Genomic DNA, 20,308 nt, shown 5'->3' with positions numbered 1-20,308 from the left:
GTGACCAGTAAGTGCAGCCAATCTCGAGCTGAGATTAGAATTGGATAGGTAAGGCATAAGAAAATGACCGAATATATGTGAGAATTAACCCATTATCCTTGTGTGCTAGCTCATGTGGCGTTCTTTGTGCAGATAACGCAGGAAATGAGAGACTCAATCGGCCAAGAGGATTTGGAATCAGCAAAGGTAGATAGGCACGAAGACCATTCGAATCATGAAGTCCTTTAAGAATGTCCTCTACAGCAGCAACACCTTCTGCAGTAATCGTACCATTTTGGGCCAGCCCATACCCGGTGGGGGCACTGGTCACGTTGCAAGAATAAGGTATGCCAATTAAACTTGAGAGGTTGAAGTTCAACTTGCACCGATCAGTGCGAGATACCACGCCATCAGTGCGACCGTCGAGGGCGTCACAGGCATCAATGGTCTCATACATAACTTGCTCCAGCTTGCAGGGAGGAGGATAATACCCCATAGTCTTTTCAACGACCGGTGGAAACATGTAGTTATTTATTGTTGCGAGAAACGAATCGCAGGGGCTCCGGTAACAGCACCGTCCCATTCATCAGCACGCGCTGAAGCTGACTCTAGCCCTCACGGCGTCCTTCCGAGCAAGCTTGATAATAGGAGTATAACTTCTCTGTTTGATGCATTCTCTATTACTGTATGGTAGGCGGCTGCTCTACTGGAAGTTGGGCAGATGCGGGTAGATAACGTGGATGAATGGGGTGGGATGTACTCCATATACAGACCGATGGTGACATTTATATAATGAAGAGATATCTCCTGATAGCATCCATTATGTTGAAATTGCTAGTTAAACCCACAACATTTACTACTAATTGGTCTGACTTTATTACTATTTTATGTGATGTACACTTTTGAGTACCTGTCCATACTATGTCATGGATGATTGTTCTGCAGATGTTCGTGAATTTTCTTCCCGGGATGCTTCCATGAACAACTCCCGTTGCTCATTTTACAGCTTGATTAAGAGAAATATGGTCTATACTAATTGTCCCACAGAGAGAATAAGTACATACGACCACAGGGTGTGGAAAACAGGGCTTCCCGTCCGCTCAGCAGTACTTAAGCCACACGCCGGGAGGTTAGTAGTTGGGTGGGTGACCACCAGCGAATCCCTTCTGTTGTATGTTTTTAAAATTTTTCTTCTTTTGATTTGCTTGCAATCATTCAGGTCAATAATTCCATCAATAGAAATGGACTAAGTGTTGTAAAGGGGGAAAACACCCTTCTTTCGACGGACACTTCCACTACTCCTGGGTTGATAATGTGACTTGCTCAGTTTAGCTAGCTTGTCGGACCACATTGACCCTTAAATTGGAGGACAGGAAGGATCAAACATATGTATATTATTTATCTATATCTCAAGATGATGGCTGGCAGGTAGGTAAGAGGCGCCTGAATAGAGCAGATGTCTCAGCATCAACCTACTGAGCATTCTCAAACTTCAAACCCGCCTCCTGGCGCACAGCGCCATACATACCCGCCACATCACCCCTCTCACCCATATGCTCCTTCACCTTCGCCATGTAGTCATCCGCCAACTCCACCCCCTTCATCCTGGCGCCCACCTTACCCGCCAAATCCATCGCATGACGAGCATCCTTCCGAGCCAAATCAACCGCAAACAACGGCTCCTTCCGCTCATGATAATCACCCGACCTCATCCTAGCGGAGTAAGCAACATAAGGACCGGGGAACACAGCCTCAAAGAACTGGTGCAAGGCATCCGTGCCCAGACCACACTTATCCGCAACCACCAACCCCTCAGCAATACTCTCAACCATACCCAACACAAATGTGTTACCGAGGATCTTCAACTGCGACGCCTTAGCAGGGGGCTGATCACTGAAATCCACAACCGCCTTGGCAATAACCCCCGTTGTGTAGGGCTTGACCTTCTCGACGGCGGCGCGGGGACCCGCCAGCACGGGGATGACCTGGCCGGCGGCGGCCATGGGCGGGGCGCCGAAGACGGGACTGGCGACGAAGTGGGCACCCTTGGCTTGGAGCTTTTCGGAGATGGAGGTGGTGGTGTCAGGGTGGACGGTGGAGCAGTCGACGAAGAGCTTGTCGGTGAGGGGGGAGCCGCTGGCGATGCTGGCGTCGATGATGGATTGGATGGCAGCGTCGTCGCCGACACAGGTGAAGATGATGTCGGACTTGGTGACGGCTTCGGAGATGGTGTTGGCGATAATGGTGTTGGGAGTCGCGGCTTGGAATTCTTGGGCGCGGGTGATGTTGCGGTTGTAGATGATTAGGGGGGTGCTGAGGGAGCCTTTGGCGGCGAGGTTTTTGGCCATGCCCTGTTACGAAAGTTAGAAGCTGTGAGTGTTGGTCAGTTATTTGGGATGGGGGATGCGTACGCGGCCCATGTTACCGAGGCCCAGCCAGGCGAGTTGAGGTGCCATTGTGTGTGATGTGAGAAGGTGATAGGAAATAGAGGGAAGTGATCAAGGTAGAGACGTTGATGTCTTGGTGATCTCAAGTGGAGGATGGAGAAATTGTTGCTTTGATGATGAATATGAGAATGCCATGTCTGTCTGTGTTTATATACCTTTTGTACCGGGTGTTCTGGTCATGGAATTGAGCAGAGCCAAGCTGATGAACAAACGGGGCAGCTCTACAAAAGCATCCTAAACGGGTTTAGATTCCGCCCACGTTTGTTCCGAGCGGAGGCTAAGCTGGATTTGGACGGTGTTTTTGCACGCAGCATCTTCCAGAAGGTGGCCTTGATGATTAATTCAGCTTAATAATATAGCTGTCGTCCTTGATGATTGTATTTGGATGCTTATTTGTGTTGTGTTGAAAGAATTCGCAGGATGTGGGGTATATGTGATCTACAACCGTAATGCGCAGTTGTTGTTTGGGTCTGTCGGTCATTGTTCGCTGTCAAATGTATTATTTCCATATTGCTGTGTTATACTCAGGCCGTATATCGGTATTATCCCACTACAATTGATACTCGTTGTCTGACGGCTTGAAGTATGTGTGATGGATGCCACCGACGCAGGGACAACCGTGCTACGTACAGCAGACCCTGATCTGCCGGCTAACTTGGATCGGACTAGTGTGGATGAACAGGGCTTAGTGTCCGCTAGAGAAATTTAAGGTTAGTGCGACGGATGGAGACTAAGCCATAAGCGGAAGGATGGTCCGCACCCCGTCTTGCCACATCGCCTGCTTTGACAATTTAGCTATACCGGCCAGAATAGCTACGGGCGAGGTGCATATGATGAAGCTTGGAGAATTTTGATCGACTGCTTATAAATGCTGCTACTTGTACTGGGTGGTCCAGTTATAAACAAGGGACATTGCTAAGCGGTGGATCCGGTACTTAACTTCAGATGGAGAAAAGAGTGGCATCAACTGTGTGGCTACTCTAGTATCAGCTCCGGTTTACAACCACTTGTTAGTTCTTATCGCTCGAGGATTACATGGGGTGTAGCCTTGGCTTTGGTAGGGCTTTGTCGGTATCTCTAGGCAGTGTGTTTGGTGCCAGATTGGCTTCAGTCTGTAGGCTTATGGATCAGAGATCTTAGAGACTAAAACAGTAGGGGAGGTAGTCCCCCATGTTCGGACAGCAATGAGCCTTGACTCGAAAGCTTATCCTCCGCGCTAGTGCAATTCTGACCTGATCTGAGAATCCAACGTTACATCTCTGTCTTCTAGGCAGGGACTTGCAGCATTTTTGGTCAAGTTGGAAGAACAAAAGAGGGGAAATGAGACATTTAGCAGGGGTTAGAGCTTGACTAAAATGGCTGCCTCTGGATGAGCGCTTGGTCGTGGACATGTGATCCCAGCTTCCTCCTAGTTTGACAGGCGTTTCATATTAGACCAAAGTCTATAGCAGGCTGGATACCTGCCAGTCATCAATAAGATCGAAAAGTCTTATAGAAGGCCATCCTTCTTTTTCCCTTTTAAGAGACATATCTCAGAAGCCATTCTCTTTTCTTTCTTTCACTCTATCTCAAGCAAAGGTCAAAACCAATTCAATCCTCCCAGAACAGAAACATGAAATACGTCTCAAACTGGCATCCTGTCCACGGGGTCCCCATCGTGAATGGAAAGTTCCAAAATCCCACTACTGGTGTCATCGAAGAGATAACCGACAAGAACTTTGTGATTTGCGGGCCTCCTTTCATCAAAACTACGTGGATAAATCTGAAACCTGGCAACGGATTTCGCATTATATGCACCGACTTTCCACCCCCGATCGAAGATGTTTTTGTTGCTGTTGCGGGCCATGTGAAAGAAAAGGCGTACGAAATCGAAAATATCAGCGCGACCAAGTATGAAATGACGGTGGTCTGTTCAAGCGATCTGACTCAGGAGAAGATGCACGAGATGGTGATGCAGATGAAAGGGGAATTGTGGAAGGATGTGTACGTTCCGCCGGAGGACATTGCGGCTTTCGAGGCATTTGTGGAGGAGGAACGGAAGAAGAAGAATCCTCGGTTCTGATTCATTGTCTGGTGAGACAAGGCTCAGGCTAGTACTAGTAGGTTGTGCAGTAGCCAGTTCCACTATGCGTGACTTGGCCTATGAGATGGTTCATTTTGGACATGGATTGAAAACTGATGTCAAACATGACCAGTGGAAAGGGACTACAATAACAGCGATTTACCATTAAGCCTTATCCAACTGCCACTACATATAAAACCATACCCTTTATAAAAAAAGAGCAATTCAAAGGTCTATGCATAACTGGCTGGGGTACAGAATCCTAGCGAACTCAACACCGGCACTAAAATCTCACGCCGCTTGTCTCTAACCTTACAGCCTAAGCATGTACCCAAGCATTCATTCCCTGAGCCATGGCCCCCGATTAAATCCACTGGCACCGATAATATGCGTGTTCATTACTATCACCTCCTGAATCACCGAGAACACCTGCAGTCTCTCATTCTCCTCAGCGTTCGGTCCCACATGTCTGTTTTAGTACTAGGAATTGTCTATGTTCTCTCGAGTATTTATGTCAAGGGTATTCACCAGCTGATTTTCTTACACTGTAAGTCTGAGGCTACCCCCTGTAGCCTTAGAGTGCGGGTATAGAGCTATTTCTCGAGCTAAAACTCGGCGGTACCCATCACTAGTCATCCTCAATAACATGAATTCACCATACAAGGTTCCTACAGAAAGTGAGGCATTTTAGTTGAGTCGTAAATCAAACCCACAAACCCACTATTGCTACAGCTACGGGGTATATTGACTGAATGACAGTTGAATCCCGGTAAGTTCGACTTCACCGTAACATCGATGGAAGCCTATACTTCGGCGGACACCATGGCGCAAGCTGCTAGGGTGATGATGTAATGGGAAGTCGGGTCATTGTTATCCTATAAATGTGTGCACTGAGTGTGACACCCCATACTCTGCACACAACGAGGAGCAAGCACCTGCCGAGGGTGGTGATGGCAATGATGTTGCCTCCACTTCTTCATCCACTCTGATGTTAGCACGGTGCCTTCTATCTTAGATTCTTGAGATAATGACCAGCTCCGATGACCTTTGGCGAGGATACAAATGTGAGCGACCCATCGCTAGTACTTGTCGCGTGGTCGAGAAAGATGCTAACACAAAGAGTAAGTCAGAGGTAGCCAGATTCTTTGTAAATATAATCTCAAGTCATGATCAGAAGGAAGCAGAGGTCGTTAGATAGTCAAGGACAGAACCATGAAATGGTATCCCATAAGGTTATGTCAAGCTCGGATAGCCGTCCGGACCCACCGAACAGCACCGTGGGGTATATGATGTAATATCCCCTCTCAAACATGATATAAGACCTTCATCCATCCCATGATTCCATTCCTCCCATTACTACTTCCCTCATTCTATATAATCAAGAAAATCCTACTGAAAGCACATCGCACATCGTGAACACTCATCCTCACCCTACCCTCAACTACCTCATCGTCCTACTCCACCACGAACACTCACCCAACCACCACCTCAATCAACCAAAATGTCCACAATCCGCTTCCCCCACCGCTTCCTCCCCGGCACGACCGAAAACTTCGTATCCAACGAGATCTACGTCCCCAAGTTAACCGCCTCCCGGGTATGGCCGAACCTGATAACCCCATCCCGCTGGACATCCTACTACAGCAACGTGGACCAAGTGACACCGCCCCCAACCAACGATGGAACGTTCCAAAACCCCGGCGACAAGTTCAGTTTCGCGACATTCGGATTCCCGCCTCTCCAAGCGGAGATCTGCGAATGCGAGGCGCCCACGGCAACCTCACCGGGCCGGCTAGCCTGGCGCGCATGGCAGGAAGGAGACGAGGAGACGGCGCTGGAGGTGTATCATGCGTGGATTGTGGAGGATATGGAGTGGGGAGTGGTGAGGATTCTAACGCAGGAGGTGCAGGCGGGAAAGCCGGCTGCTGGGTTGGCGGAGAAGAAGCCGAATCCGATGCTTTTGGGACATCAGGAGTGGGTGGATGGGTTGGCGAGGTTTAGTCTTGAAAATTGATTTATTGAGAAGGGGCGGGTTATGGGTGTTGTTATCCCTGTACATAGTGTGGAGGTTCAATAGGGATGGTTTCGTGGTTCTTTGCATTCTTTAGTACTGGTCGCAGACATGGTTGGATCATGAATGAAGGGTCGAGGAAGGGTCCAAAGAGACCCTGGCATGTCCATATCTATCCCTTGCAGATGGTTTGTAGATGGGTGTAGAGCCTCATTGGTGGAATGTGGATGCATGCCGATCGCCAGGCAGCTGCGCAGGCAGAAGTGCTGCCAAGCTGCCAGCTGGGGAAGTATAAAACCATTGAGTATATGGTCTGGGCTTGAGACAACACACACCAGTCTCTCGTTAATTGACGAAGTTTTAGTCGAGAATCGTGCAGCTCTATAATGGCCCCTGCAGTATCCGCCCTTTCGCAAACCCTGCGGTCCCTGACTGAGAGCAAAATCCGTGAGCTCGAGAAGCGACGCAAAAGCTATGAGGCTGACAAGGCCGCCATTCTTGAGGCGGCCCATGCCACTCAGGACACTCATCAGCGACTCGAGCACCTGCTCGAGGGAGCAAGAGAGCTCTGTCCGTCGGCGTCTAGCGATCCCACGATGGTTAACATTGAGCGGTGGCTGCATCAATCGATCTACGACTCGTCAATCCCGCCAGAAAAATTGCAGGAATTTGAGGCTCAGCTTCTCAGGAAACTCAACATCCAAAGTCGAAAGCTAGGCCTGGCTGACCTGTACTCGCGGCTGCTGACGGAGTGGGTGGACCCGCCTGTTGCGGCGGCCCAGGATGAGAGCGAGATGGCGGTCGACGACGACTACATGGTAGTGGATGAGCGACAGAAGCAGCGTCTGCAGCAACTGTGTGATCAATTCGACGCGTCCGTTTTCGAGCCGTTGGAGACAAACGAATGGCAGATACGGGCCTTCCTTGATGACCTTTTCCCGGATGAGGAGAGTGTAAATGCCTTGGTCAATCTTCGCAGGCAGCTCAAGGGCGAGACCACATCATTCTGGGAAGAACAAGAGCCTTTTACCGCGCGATCTGTGGAGTACTGTGTGCGTGGACTCTTGAATGAAGAACTTCTCAGTGAGGAGAAGCGGGAGATTATGAATTCGTTCCTGAAGACACCGGTCGCTCTGACTGAGATCGCCGATGTGTTGAATATGCGATACAGTGATATCGAAAACTGGGCCTGGCATGCTGGCGAAAACGGTATTCCTGTTGTCCCCCGGCAGCAGGCAAATGGGAAGTATCGCATTTGGATGGACGAGGATCTCCTGCAGTTGATTTTCCTGCAGTATATCAGCACGCGACATTGTAACATTCTGAAGCGTCTATTATCAAGGTTTGTCCAACAAGACTCGGTGTGGAACTGGAAACCCGAGCGACAGAAGACGGCACGCGATCGCCTTCGACGGAGATACTACATGGGTAATGGCGAAGTATATTCAACTGCTGAGCAGTTGCGATTCACAGAGTACCTGGAAACTTACTTCTTGTCGCAGCTTCCAAAATCAGAGAGCACATTGAGTGAGAAGGGCAATTCATATGATGATGACAATGATGCTGCTGGGACAAGTCCAACAAGGCACGAGGGAAAGAATTTCCGACAGCAGCTGCTACGAAAGATTGCCACGGAGGCGCTTGTCCGTCGACACTTGCACGGTGCAGCGGTGGTGGTTCAATCCGACATGAGATGGTACGCCACTTGTCTGCCGCACAGTACAATTGTCATTATCATGAAGTATATTGGGTTCCCAAAGAGGTGGATTGACTTCTACCATCGTTATATGGAAGCACCCCTAAACATGGACAGCTCCTATGAGGGACGTGAGTCAGTTGGACTACGCATCAGGAAGCGGGGAATTCCATTCTCGCATGCCGCTGAGAAACTGCTTGGAGAAATGATCCTCTTTTTCATGGATTTGGCAGTAAATCGCGAAACGGGCTTGCTCTTATACCGCCTGCATGATGACTTGTGGTTGTGCGGCGAGCCAGCCAAGTGTGTACGAGCATGGGAAGTGATGGGTAATTTCGCCAAGGTCACAGGGCTGGAGTTTAATTACAGCAAGACTGGGTCGGCTTATTTGGCTGAGTACAGAGATCCCAGAATCGCTTCCCAGCTCCCGGAAGGTTCAGTCACATTTGGATTTCTGAAACTGGATGCAGACACCGAGACGTGGGTGATTGACGAGACCCTTGTCGATGCGCACGTTCAGCAACTCAAACAGCAACTGGATCGTTGCGATAGTGTAATATCTTGGGTCCGCACATGGAACAGCTGCATCGGAAGGTTCTTCAAGAATACCTTCGGCCAGCCTGCTTACTGCTTCGGGGAGCCACATGTACGTGCCATTTTGACCACGTACAAGAAGATCCAAGATAGGATTTTGAATGACTCGGCATCAACAAGTATTCCGGAACATCTGCGGGCAATTATCACAGGACGGCTTGGCGAATTCGAAATTCCGGATGCTTTCTTTTTCTTCCCAGAAGAATTAGGTGGACTTGGCCTACGCAATCCCTTCACATCCGTGCTCCTGGTTGAGGGTATCATGGGCGAGCCACCGCTAGCGAGAATAAAGCAATATCTAGAGGAAGAGAAAACTTTGTATTCTCAGCTAAAAAAGACGTTCGAAGACTTGAGCGATCAACGGCGGCGAAAGGTGCTAGAGACCTGTGTTTCCAATGCAGATCTCGACGGCGACTTGGTGACCGAGCGAGAAATCCATACGTTTATGTCATTCGAGGAATTCTCTCGATTTCGCGAAACTGCAAGTGGCAATCTTAGACGAATGTATATCGAGCTGATGCGCGTTCCGACAATGCAGCCACTTGATACATCACCGGAGCTTGAGAGGGCTTTACGGGAGACTCTAACCCAGGGGCAAGTTGGCAACTTGGACAGTGAAGAGCTATGGCACTTGCAATTATATGCCGGAGAAGTGCTAGAGAAACTGGGAGGTCTTAGACTGGTGGATCAGAAGTTCCTGCCCGTCGGAGTTCTGGGGATGGTGAAGGAAACTCGGGTCAAGTGGCAAATGGTGCTCTGACATATCGTCTTCTTATGAGCTTTAATTTTCTGAAACATCGTCAGTTATACAGTTTAAGTAGCGAATAGTTTGGTCTGTTACACTCAAGGGTTTTGGCTACTAACACATACCTGAAATAATGCCATCCGTAGACTTACAACAGAACACAAGGCAACAGAGTAATGTACTTGAAGAGGGGAATATCATCGATGCCATTTTCATGTTCCTGCAAGGATCAGCTTCGTGCAAAGTCAATGATTGTAACCTATCCAATTGAATCTGCTCATTCTCGTGTATGGCGTTTAGTGCCCCAATAGTATATGCATCAATATCTGCACTAAACTGCTACTCAGTCACATAAACCTATCAGCGATTAAGCCCTGGGGCCAGAATTGTGTCGAAAGAAAAAATCGGTAGTGACCAGTCGCGCTAATTCAGCCGCGGCTGACTAGCGGCGATGGGAATCAATAGCTGCATGCCGACAGGTTATTGGGATTTGCGACGCGGGCGCCGTCCCCACATTTTTGAACAATAGTTTGGTGCTGGCTTTGAATACATTACTTTTTCTTGCAGAGTTCCCTGGAGGTTGGGTAAGTCGCTTGCAGTTAGCGATTGCATATCGTCAATGTTTTGTCAATCTGTCGCGTCTGCTTAAAAAACCAGCACTTAGAGCCGGACACCCATCCTGTCTAGTATTAGTGACTTGAGTGTTCTTGTGTTCGTACGAGTAGGTTAGTTTAAAAGTGATCAGATTATACAATACCAGTTAGCCAGACCATGAACGTTTCGGTGGAATAAGCGGTGTACACCGATACGTTCAGCTGAGTATGAGGATCAGCTAGGTGAGATATTATCGTCCGTGAAACATAAACAAAGATAACTTATTGTCGCAAGATAGGGTAATCCTTGGTGATTACAATCCCTCTGTTATAGAGTAGGGAACGACATAGGAAGCTGTCGATGACCTCACGACTTCAAGAGCATTCGATCTCAACCTCCGCGGGCCCAGTATGTCATAAGGCCACTGAAAAGACTCTTTTAAGCACATTGTGACAGAATCAAGGTCAATATTGTTTATTGTAATAGAACGTGAGGGTAACGAGCGACGATCTGAACCTATTAGCGTCTCATTCAGCCGCTAGCCGCAGAATACTTATAGTGCTAGAGTAACCACTGCCCGCCCATCATTTTGCATTCGCAGCGGGCCTGTGGCTTCCTTCCTCCCATAGCGAGTCGTCAGTAACCATGAAGGGGTATTTTACGCGGGGATTGGTCATCTCGATGATGGCACCCGCAGCATATGCACAGGCTACAAGGGCTATAGCTTCGCTGAGTGCAGCAGCGGCAACTGTGACAACGAGCCCTTCTGCTGCGCCGCCCTTGTTCTCTTATGAAGCAGTACAGCTGACTGAGAGTGCATTGGCTAGAGCGGATACCGCCCTTAATAATGCGACCCTATCGAGAATATTTGCTTTTGGGGCAAGTAACTCGACTAACAGCAGCGGAACCCCCCAGCATCGCTGCAAGGTCATGCCAGGGGATGCGACATGGCCAACTGAATCGACCTGGAGTATTTTTGACCAGTTGCTTGGTGGTGGGAGCTTGCTTAAGCCTGCACCTTTGGCAGCGTCCTGCTACCCCAACTGGCCCCAATATAATACCGAGCAATGTTCTGAGGTAACATCGAACTGGCTTGAAGACTCTTTGCAGTGAGTATATCAGTGTCATACTTCCGCGTCAAAGTAACTTCAAGCTGAGAAGTATTCAGCTACGATGATCCTAGCTCCATCATGGCACCCTTGGATGAGGGTCGCTCGTGCATGCCCATAGGGTACAACTATACCAGCACCTGTACTCAAGGCGCTTACCCTACGTACGTCGTCAACGTATCCACTGTTGCTCAGATTCAGTTGGCTGTGAACTTTGCCCGAAACCAGAACCTTCGCTTGATAGTCAAGAACACCGGTCACGATTTTAACGGCAAGCCATCAGGAAAAGGAGGTCTGTCGATTTGGACGCACCGACTCAAAAACAAGGCTTTCTACCCCTCCTTCACGTCTGACGGTGGTTATGTTGGACCTGCTATAAAGCTGGGAGCTGGGGTTCAAGTTTCGGAGGCGTATGACTTCGGGAAAGCGTTGAATGTGACCGTCATCGGAGGCGGATGTCTCTCTGTTGGAGTTTCTGGTGGCTTCACACTTGGTGGAGGCCACTCGCCATTGAGTAGCATGTATGGCATGGCGGCAGATCAGGTTTTGGCTCTGGAAGGTTGGTTTTCCCTGTGACTCAACATATTATCGTTGGTGAGAGTTCACTGATCAATCTACAGTTGTCTTGGCGGACGGTCGCTTTATTACTGCAACTTCCAAGCAGAACTCAGACGTCTTCTGGATGCTTCTCGGTGGTGGAGGCAGCACAATTGGCGTGGTAACATCCATGACCATCAAGGCTTATCCGGAATTGCCCACGACAATCGTAACTTTCAACTGGACGATGAACGACACTCCAAACGCTGAAGCGTTCTGGGCCGCTTTCCAGTCTTACCTAGACCACTTCGAGGACTTTGTCAACGCTGGAACATATGGATACTATTTGCTGGGATCCTCGGCAGCTGAGAACGGGCAAGCTTCTTCCAATGACACTGACTACAACTTCCGCATGGTTTCCTTTGTTGCACCCAACATGACCATTCCGCAGACGCAGAGCCTTCTCAGACCTTGGTTCAATACCCTCAATAGCCTTAACGTCAGCTTCATTCCCATTTATAGCCATGCGGATAACTTCTATGAAGTCTGGGAGGAGGATAATTTTCCTCTGGAAACCGGTGGATTGGACATATACAAGTTGGCTTCCCGTCTTCTGCCTCGAAATGTGTTCGAGAACCAAGACCTCCGTAACAGGAACTTCCTTGCTCAAAAGGACGCCGTTGAGAAGGTATGCTGACTGTTCAAATCGTATTCGCATCAGTTACTAACCGTAGTAGGGCTTATTCATCATGGGCTTCCACATCAGTGGTAAAGGAAGCGCTGTCGAGCCGCCGACGGACATTGCAGTTTTGCCGGCATGGCGTGACGCTCTCTCTCACGTCATCGTCGCAACCGAATGGGAGTTCACCTCGAGCTGGGAAACAGTCAAAAATTCTTCACTCTTTGTGACGAACTGGATGGATGCTCTGCGGGAGCTCTCTCCCGACTCTGGCGCGTATATGAATGAGGGTGATTTGTTGGAGCCCAACTTCCAGCAGGCATTCTATGGTGCCAACTACCCGCGGCTGTATGAGTTGAAGCAGAAGTACGACCCGACCGGGTTGTTCTTTGCTCTTACGGCGGTGGGATCGGAGGACTGGGAAGTTCAAGTCACGGATCCTTTGCCGTATTCGTGGAACAATAATGGGCGGTTGTGTCCGAGATCTTCTTGAAGAGGGGTGAGGTCAGTGCACGAATGATACGTGAAGAGTAGCGCTTAGAGCCATCAAAATATTCACTGCTATCGTACTTGTTCTCGGTGGAAGGACAGGGGTATAGAGCGGTTGTCAGTCAATGCAGGCAAGCAGTTATAATTATAATCAGATGATTGATTCCCCATAATCGAAATGATCCCAAGGCAAGGATAGAACGTCAAGATAAGGTGAAGAATGTCGGGAGGACAAAGGTGACACTAACACCGCCGGAGGACAACTCGAGGCTGCAGACCGAGAACGTGACTTTCTCGATTCAGCTAGCCCCAACGACGACAACGAACATAGCCAAGTATCAGATTCAGCTCTGACAGGATTGGAAGCACATCCCTTGATTCTTCGAGCGCATAAACAGATGTACATTGTCTCTGTTCCTCGACCTGAGCCACGAGAACAATAGTCTTCTCTGACCCAATAATCAAGCATGTGCTATTACCGCACATGAACGAAAACCTGAAGAGCTATCCCCGACAATCTTCGATGATAGGCGAGCAGCTTTTTCGGTTAGTACGTGTGCATCTCATAAATGACTCACTCCAGGCAACTAAAGAATAGATCTACAACCGCGACAGCCGCCAAAATCTACCTCTCCCCGAAACCCCAGCTAGCAGCCCAAACCGGGAATAGTCCACGCGCCGAACGCGACGCAGCTGAGCCCGCAGGCAAAACTGTCCAGTCATTTGCCAACAGTCTGGTCTGCATCTGCCCTATGTGTCAGCAACAGCCTCGGCGAAAAGATTGTCCAACAATCAAAGAAATTCCTCAATCGATACTGGTGAAACGAAGGCGGCTAAAATGAGTCGGGCTGCAGTCACCAGATAAACCCTCGCGCACATACAAATTACATCAGTCATATGAGCGAAGAAAAAAAACGAAAAAGGCAAAAGGACATTATGCATGAAATAGATGGGGCCAAGCAGCCAACCTCCCAAACCAGTTACTGGTCGCGGTACTTTATGGCAAGAAGGCATGGTACTTTTGCTCGAGGGTTACTACATACAGGGGGGAAGGGGATCGGCGTGGACCCATCTTTTGTAACGGAGGGTTCGGAAGTCTCCGCGGCGAACGGCAATGCAATGGTACTTTTGGCCGCATCAGATCGGAGACACCCGGTGGAGCCACCAGTGCTTCAATTTCTACTAGTAGTATTGGGATGTGGCAGGACTCGTAATTGAGGTCTGGCTAGGATATGAGTCTGGCCCCCCAACGGAACTGGGCTCTTTTGCTTGGTGGGACGGTTTATTGATTTTGTTTCTGTTTATATACTGGGAAATAACTTATCTCGGCGGTCGGGATGGTTCTAATACGATGTATCTAGTAAGTGTGGCGTGGTGACGTTGGTAGGTCCCGTCAGCGATAGGAACTCGTTCCATTTCGAACTTCGTGGCGGTGCTGTTGTTCCTCTCTTCCTCCTCTTCCTTCCTCCCCGGGTACTAGGTGGGTGGGAGAGGTAAGAACGTCATCCTACATATCACTCTAGTTCTTCTATGGGTCGAACACCAGCTGAGCTCTTCGTATGATTAGGCAACAAAGGGTACACCGGCAGCTGTGACGTCAGGGATTAATCTAACTTAGGGCGCATGGACAGTGTCACCCCACGCTATGGATTTAGCACATCACAGGGCGTTTATTCGTTACAGGGGCAGCTGAAGGATAGAGAAACTGTCATAATTCGAATAGAAAGAGATGGTAAAGAGCTCAGATAACCTTTAATTGTTTCAGGTAAAGGAAAGATAACACTTTTTGAAATATCCAGACTGCTAGATGGTATATAATGGAGCAACGCTGATCCGCTTCACGACAAGGGGAATGCAATCAAAAAATGAGGCCAATAAACGTGTAAGACTGCGGAAATTTGGGAAAGTCAAATAAAAAGGGAGATCAACACGAAGTGAAGAAAAAGCAAGCAGATGCCGAACAAGAAGAAAGAGTCCAGAAATAACAGAGTTCCGATAAACACCCGATATCGCCATTTCTCCGGAAGCTCATCACTCATCGCTAGCTTGAAGGAGACTGCTTTGGTCGGTTGGTTATGCGTTTCTTCTCTTGTTCTAGAAATTCGACGGCGTTAAATGATGCACAAAATAAAGCAATAATGGGCAGTACATACCTAAAGCTTCGTTGATCTGGCGCACAGTATCATCATGGATTTTGGCCCATTGGGCTTGGTATGTAGCCAGGTCCGGTAAATCAGAATGTGTGCCATTAGTGGCACGGCCAGAGCCATTGTTTCCGCTGGTGGCACTTCGGTCCATTGTGTGTTACTAGTATGTATGTTGTATGGTCGCCGCCTGAACACAAGTGAAAGAAGAAGACGTCCGTAAGGCCAGATTAAGCTTCGAAGAGGAGAGGGGTGGGTTGAACGCAAGATAAGCTCTCACTGGGAAGTGATCATTTTAAGTCGACCTGCTAGCAGGCCGTCGAGCATATTTATAGACAACTAAGTGGCCCCGACGTCAAGTCCATTCATCATTCCGGGTCTATCGACCTGATAATTCACTCTCCCGTGCCATGTGGCCGCCCGTCGACGACGAGTCCACACCCTTGTGTATCGGCCTTGTTCGACAATTCCCTTGCATTCCGTGGAATGAACGAAATTTGTTATTCAAAGAACTGAAGAGATGACCCGCTGCTGATGGGGGGGGGGGGAAAGCTTCCCCGTCGTGGCAGAGTGGACAGGCGGTGGATATGCAGGTTAGCTTCTGTGGAATACCACCGTCCGACAATAATGCGCCAGACCCTTCCTCCCAAAGGGAGCCCGTCGTGACTGACGAGTCCTTGGGACATCAGGCTGGTCGGCTCCCGATTGGCCGGGGAAGTAGAGAGAAACCAACATCGGAACGAAGTCGAAGGGCGGGACGGAACACGTAGTTCGCAGAGTGAGGATTTGTGTGACAGACTGTCGGGATCAACGGTTCTGGTTTGATTGGCTTCTTACTCTCCGATCCGTTCACGCGGATGGTCTTCCGGGCATACTAGTAGTTTTGATCCCGGGTATTGGGCACCGACGAGCCGGTTAGGCTATAGTAGTAATGGAATCTATTGTGCGACAAGTGACGACGATGTTGGAAGAGTGGGCCGACTGAGACGGTCGCCGGGCGGAATCTGGAACTCAAAAAGAAAGAAAAGGGAGGACAGGCGACAAAGAAGGAAAAAAGAGGGGAAAAAGCAATGAGATGCAGATCGACACATCGATCCATGGAAGTTTCGCCCTTCCTTCTTTCGAGGTGTGTGGATGCGTTATTCGAGAAAGTCAGACATGCTTGTTCGGTGGGTATCGCGATTGATCGTGTTTCCGATCGGCTGGACCGCGGCGGATGGAGTCCGTCAGCCCGTCTATTGAACCACATCTGCGCAAAAAATGGCTGGCAATTGCTTCAGGCGATCAATAGTCCAATCGGGGAAGCAATTCCGTTGTCCATCTTGCAGGACCCTGAGATCCACCACTGACCACAACTTCATGGATACTTTAGAATGCCGGAAAAAGCACCATTGGTAGATAGAATTGTGGGACGGGAATCTTCTAGGCCTCCTTTTCACCGCCACTTCCGTCGCCCTTTTTATCAGTATTTCCAGCCTCAAGGAAAAGGAACCCAAAGCTCAAAGAACGGCTTGTGGAAGGAAGCCTGTGAGGGTTGAGCTCACCGCCATAAGCGTCAGAACCAACGAACGATGATAAATACTAACCTCCCATCTCTGTGGCTGACCATTGGATCTGGATGTTGCGGAACCCGGCTGGGTTCCTGATACTAAATGACTAGTAAGATTTAGAGCTGGTGCGAAAGCATGGCAAACCAACAGGCATCTTTCCAGGTACCAGCCGTCGTCGCATGCAAACCCATCATATGACAGGATACATCTCAGCCTCGTTTCACCCGACGACAGGTACAGAGCGCGGGTTTGATACGCTAGACGTGGCCTGTCATGTCGGTTTGCCTAGTGACGAGTTCCCTATTTTGTTATAAGCTCTACTTCCTAGCCAGACGGGCAGATATATGTGATGCTGCTGTGTCACGCCCAGTTGTTATAAGGCAGCGGGCCCCGGTTGCATGTTTTCCTTGGCTTGGGCTTCCCTTTGTTTCCGTTCTTCGTCACCTACTAATAATAGGTAGTCATGTCGACGCCCACGAATCTTGTGTTCCGTCTCCTTTCTTTCCGATACTTTTACTTGCCGCCCCCTTTGCTCCGGTTTTCTTGTGCGACATCAGGCTTTTCGTATAGTCTCGCTATACAGCCCATGGCCTTGTTGAGTCTGCAGTAGTTCCCCACATAACAGCATCCAGCAAACCCGCTATCAAGTGAGACATCCATTGTCCCTCTACCCGAGATCCCTGAGGGTTGAGACGGACTCAGCCTGTTGAAAAAGCCCAATCAGTCAGTGATGCGTATCATGGTTCTCATGGTCTGGAATGTGTCAGTGGCCGTAGCCTTCGTACTGTGGAGCGAAGGACAAAGAATGTTATCAACCTATTAAACACATGTTAGAATAATCCGACGTACAGCAACTAATTGTTCTTGGGCTACTAGGGGATAGCAAGGGGGGCTGTACGTACCTACCTCACCTCGCCTGACTGAAGCTGTGGCAACTATAGCACCTGTAAGGAGTCGGCCATGCAAAGTTACCTCGCTGACATAGTGTTCGTTTCCTCCATGTTTCTGCAGCGAAACAACTCATGGCAAAGGGAAGAGACTAGATCGGTCGTGTGTATAACCACTGACACATTCCATGATATGATTCATCACTGACTTGTTTGGTTGTTCAACATGCCGGATCTGTCTGAACCCTCAGGGATCTCGCGAAGAGAAAGAATGAATGCCTCACTTGATAGCGGTTCTGCTGGATGTTTTTACTCCGTCTAGCCATCTTCATTTTATAATCACCAAAGATATATCAGAATGATGTTAGTTGCCATGGTAGTAGTGGTGGGAGTCAGAGACTACATGGACACAGGTGGTGAAGGATCTGGTAATACCTGGCTCCAGTGAATAAAATATCTCCGCATAATACATAGCGAAGTATTGAGCTCTTTTGAGCTGTGGCACATGTCAGACACATCCATGCTACAGAGTCCTCCCTGGCATGGAACTGCCTTCCCTCCAAGTCAGGTACCCGGGCAAAATCTCGTGATCAATTGGCACTTGACTTTTCTTCGCTTGTGACACTGGCAGCTACCCCGAGTTGATACAGTTCTATGTAGAATTGCACAAAACCATGCATTCTCAAATCCTCCAACTAATAACTGGAGGAGATACTATGTACGTAATACGCTCTTAATTCATCGCCATCTCTACAAATTCAGACAGAAACAAGCAGGAATCATCTCAATGCCACCTTCGTCCCATTCCTTGAACAAACGGTCAGTGCATACTCCTCCACCCACGGCCCTGGATCCCTGCTTTCAAGCACAGAGAACTTCTGGGCTAGCCGAACCGTGACATACCCTGCCTCCGTCAGAGCATACTGTTGGCCAACGCAAATTCGTGGTCCCCCGTTGAATGGCAAGTACTCCCATCCCGGACGGATCTCAGCCCAACGTTCAGGCCGGAACTCATTCGCATCCGGGCCGAAAAATTCTTCACGACGGTGAAGAGCATAGACATGATAGGCAACATTAGAGCCCTTTGGCACGAAAACAGACGACTTGCCGTCTGGCCCACCACCGCGAGGAAGTACTGTATCCGTGTTCGCAAAGCGCAGATTTGCTGGGACAACAGGGTGGAGGCGAAGAGCTACAGTGCCAAGTAAGCCATGGCTCATGAGACTTTTTGCGGGTCGGGATCACTGACATTCATTCAAGCAGAATTTCACATATGTCAGATTACGCAGTTGCTCGTACGACGGCGGGCGGCCTTCTAGGAAAGCAACTTCCTCGCGCAGTTTGTTCCAGATGCGAGGGTTCTTTGCTAGCATAAAGAACAGGTTGCTCAACAAGGATGCCGTGGTATCTCGCCCGGCCAGGAGAATATTCATTAGTTCGTCGCGAATCCGCCTTCGGTCTCCCGTCTGCTGGGCTAGACTAAGCAGGAAAAGGTGATTTTTCTTTCCCTTTGCATCGTGACTATCCTCTTCGATAAACGCTTTCTGGTTGCTGGACTGCTCTCGCACTTTCAGTGCACTGTCGACGAATTGCTCCACCAATCTATGGCAGATACGATTGGATTCTTCTGCTTTACGGTCGCGCAGGAGATATTTGAGCTTACCAAGGCGTAGGTTCATTGCGATGGCCTTTTGTGCATAATTGAAAGCTCCGGCAAAGTCCTGTTCTGTACTGTCACGGGTCCCAGCCAGTCGCTTCTTGAGGCTGTACACGCTGTGCCCGAAGAGGAATTCCGTTGCAGAGTCGATGGTGAGCTCGAAGAATAACTCCTGTAGATCAACCGTTCTGCCATCGGTTGGGATCAGTGTGGTCATTTCGTTGACGAGTTCCTCAAAAATATCCAAGTGCGCGACTTGCTCTTTCGCGAAATTTGGACGGACCATGGCACGCGACTGCGCCCAGTGCTCGCCGTCGCTGGTGAAGATGCCATGACCCAAAAGCGGACCCATTGCATCGATACGGCCTGCCAAGCCATAATCCTTAAATCGGAGGGACAAGATTGTCTTTATGTTCTCCGGCTCGCAAGTTATAACGTAATGGGTCAATCGTCGTTGTGTATATGTGTTGCCATATAGCTTGAATCGCTCGCTGAACCGCTCGAGAAGCTTGTTTTTCCTGACATATCTAATCTGCTCAAAAAGAATATCGAGGCCGAAGATAGGATCCTTCTGAGGATAAGATGGTGGTGGTTGACAATTGTTCGCTTTCATTATACGACGATGCGTCCATTCCCGTTGCAGGTAGGTTATGGTATACCAAAGAAAGAGAGTGACGGTAGCAATCGTAAAAACAGGATGATCAACTTTGTTGAAATCCATGGTGAGCTGCGATCCTGTCTGGAAATGAATAGCAGAAGAGAACTCTGGGTTGACGGGCGATCAGAAGTCCTTTATGCGCAGCGGTTGGGTGATATATCAGATGATGGCAAGCTGCAGCTCCCACGGCTACCACGGAGGGTATCCGCCGATTGTGAACCATACCTTGTAGCGCTAGGATGCCTGAATCATCGGCGAACAGGGTCTCCTCATGTAAAGTACAGCCTCGGCAGCAGGGTTAGACTGGCATGCTGACATAACCATCAAGGGATATAGGAATAAGATGATGGCCCTTCAGCCATTCATGCCCTGTTTTGCGGGGTTTTTACCAGCATTCAGCTAATTAAAGATGCTTGCAGGAAGGATCAATTCGATTTGAGTCACTCGACTTTCGCAGCTCATCTCTCATG

At 49.1% G+C, this 20,308-nt stretch overlaps 9 protein-coding genes across 9 annotated transcripts; 4 read left to right on the top strand and 5 right to left on the bottom strand.

Moving 5' to 3' along the window:
* Nucleotides 1-226: 226 nt before the first annotated feature.
* On the bottom strand, nt 227-502 carry BO87DRAFT_291432 (tannase and feruloyl esterase; the record flags this gene model as incomplete). Its single annotated transcript, XM_025618954.1, has 1 exon — nt 227-502. A coding segment is annotated over one exon (276 nt), but the record flags the coding sequence as incomplete, so codon positions are not given.
* Nucleotides 503-1,400: 898 nt separating this feature from the next.
* Nucleotides 1,401-2,545, bottom strand: BO87DRAFT_418807 (NAD(P)-dependent oxidoreductase). The gene is made up of 2 exons (XM_025626906.1): nt 2,391-2,545; nt 1,401-2,330 (listed from the first exon to the last, which is right to left on the bottom strand). The coding sequence occupies exons 1-2, from the start codon at nt 2,433-2,435 to the stop codon at nt 1,452-1,454; spliced, it is 924 nt and encodes a 307-aa protein (XP_025476072.1). The 5' UTR covers nt 2,436-2,545; the 3' UTR covers nt 1,401-1,451.
* Nucleotides 2,546-3,907: 1,362 nt separating this feature from the next.
* Nucleotides 3,908-4,659, top strand: BO87DRAFT_379698 (uncharacterized protein). The gene has a single exon (XM_025624116.1). It carries the CDS (start codon nt 4,039-4,041, stop codon nt 4,486-4,488), a length of 450 nt encoding a protein of 149 aa, XP_025476071.1. The 5' UTR covers nt 3,908-4,038; the 3' UTR covers nt 4,489-4,659.
* A 1,204-nt stretch (nt 4,660-5,863) lies between these two features.
* BO87DRAFT_379697 (uncharacterized protein) lies at nt 5,864-6,633 on the top strand. Its single transcript, XM_025624115.1, has one exon. It carries the CDS (start codon nt 5,990-5,992, stop codon nt 6,500-6,502), a length of 513 nt encoding a protein of 170 aa, XP_025476070.1. The 5' UTR covers nt 5,864-5,989; the 3' UTR covers nt 6,503-6,633.
* A 220-nt stretch (nt 6,634-6,853) lies between these two features.
* On the top strand, nt 6,854-9,549 carry BO87DRAFT_462128 (uncharacterized protein; the record flags this gene model as incomplete). The annotated part of the gene is made up of 1 exon (XM_025629145.1): nt 6,854-9,549. Exon 1 carries the CDS (start codon nt 6,886-6,888, stop codon nt 9,547-9,549), a length of 2,664 nt encoding a protein of 887 aa, XP_025476069.1. The 5' UTR covers nt 6,854-6,885.
* Nucleotides 9,550-10,773: 1,224 nt separating this feature from the next.
* On the top strand, nt 10,774-13,151 carry BO87DRAFT_342363 (FAD-dependent oxidoreductase; the record flags this gene model as incomplete). The annotated part of the gene is made up of 4 exons (XM_025620735.1): nt 10,774-11,237; nt 11,312-11,796; nt 11,858-12,462; nt 12,512-13,151. 4 exons carry the CDS (start codon nt 10,774-10,776, stop codon nt 12,944-12,946), a joined length of 1,989 nt encoding a protein of 662 aa, XP_025476068.1. The 3' UTR covers nt 12,947-13,151.
* A 1,601-nt stretch (nt 13,152-14,752) lies between these two features.
* BO87DRAFT_379693 (uncharacterized protein) lies at nt 14,753-15,585 on the bottom strand. The gene is made up of 2 exons (XM_025624114.1): nt 15,096-15,585; nt 14,753-15,036 (listed from the first exon to the last, which is right to left on the bottom strand). The coding sequence occupies exons 1-2, from the start codon at nt 15,238-15,240 to the stop codon at nt 14,984-14,986; spliced, it is 198 nt and encodes a 65-aa protein (XP_025476067.1). The 5' UTR covers nt 15,241-15,585; the 3' UTR covers nt 14,753-14,983.
* A 281-nt stretch (nt 15,586-15,866) lies between these two features.
* On the bottom strand, nt 15,867-16,460 carry BO87DRAFT_150608 (uncharacterized protein). The gene has a single exon (XM_025618178.1). It carries the CDS (start codon nt 16,333-16,335, stop codon nt 15,961-15,963), a length of 375 nt encoding a protein of 124 aa, XP_025476066.1. The 5' UTR covers nt 16,336-16,460; the 3' UTR covers nt 15,867-15,960.
* A 1,842-nt stretch (nt 16,461-18,302) lies between these two features.
* BO87DRAFT_366656 (cytochrome P450) lies at nt 18,303-20,037 on the bottom strand (the record flags this gene model as incomplete). The annotated part of the gene is made up of 2 exons (XM_025621845.1): nt 18,773-20,037; nt 18,303-18,715 (listed from the first exon to the last, which is right to left on the bottom strand). Exons 1-2 carry the CDS (start codon nt 19,899-19,901, stop codon nt 18,303-18,305), a joined length of 1,542 nt encoding a protein of 513 aa, XP_025476065.1. The 5' UTR covers nt 19,902-20,037.
* Nucleotides 20,038-20,308: the final 271 nt, after the last annotated feature.

The sequence above is a fragment of the Aspergillus neoniger genome (genome assembly GCF_003184625.1).
Source record: "Aspergillus neoniger CBS 115656 unplaced genomic scaffold BO87scaffold_35, whole genome shotgun sequence".
Lineage (NCBI taxonomy): Eukaryota > Fungi > Ascomycota > Eurotiomycetes > Eurotiales > Aspergillaceae > Aspergillus > Aspergillus neoniger.
Note: the sequence above shows the minus strand (reverse complement) of the source record. Positions and strands in the feature narration are given on the sequence as shown.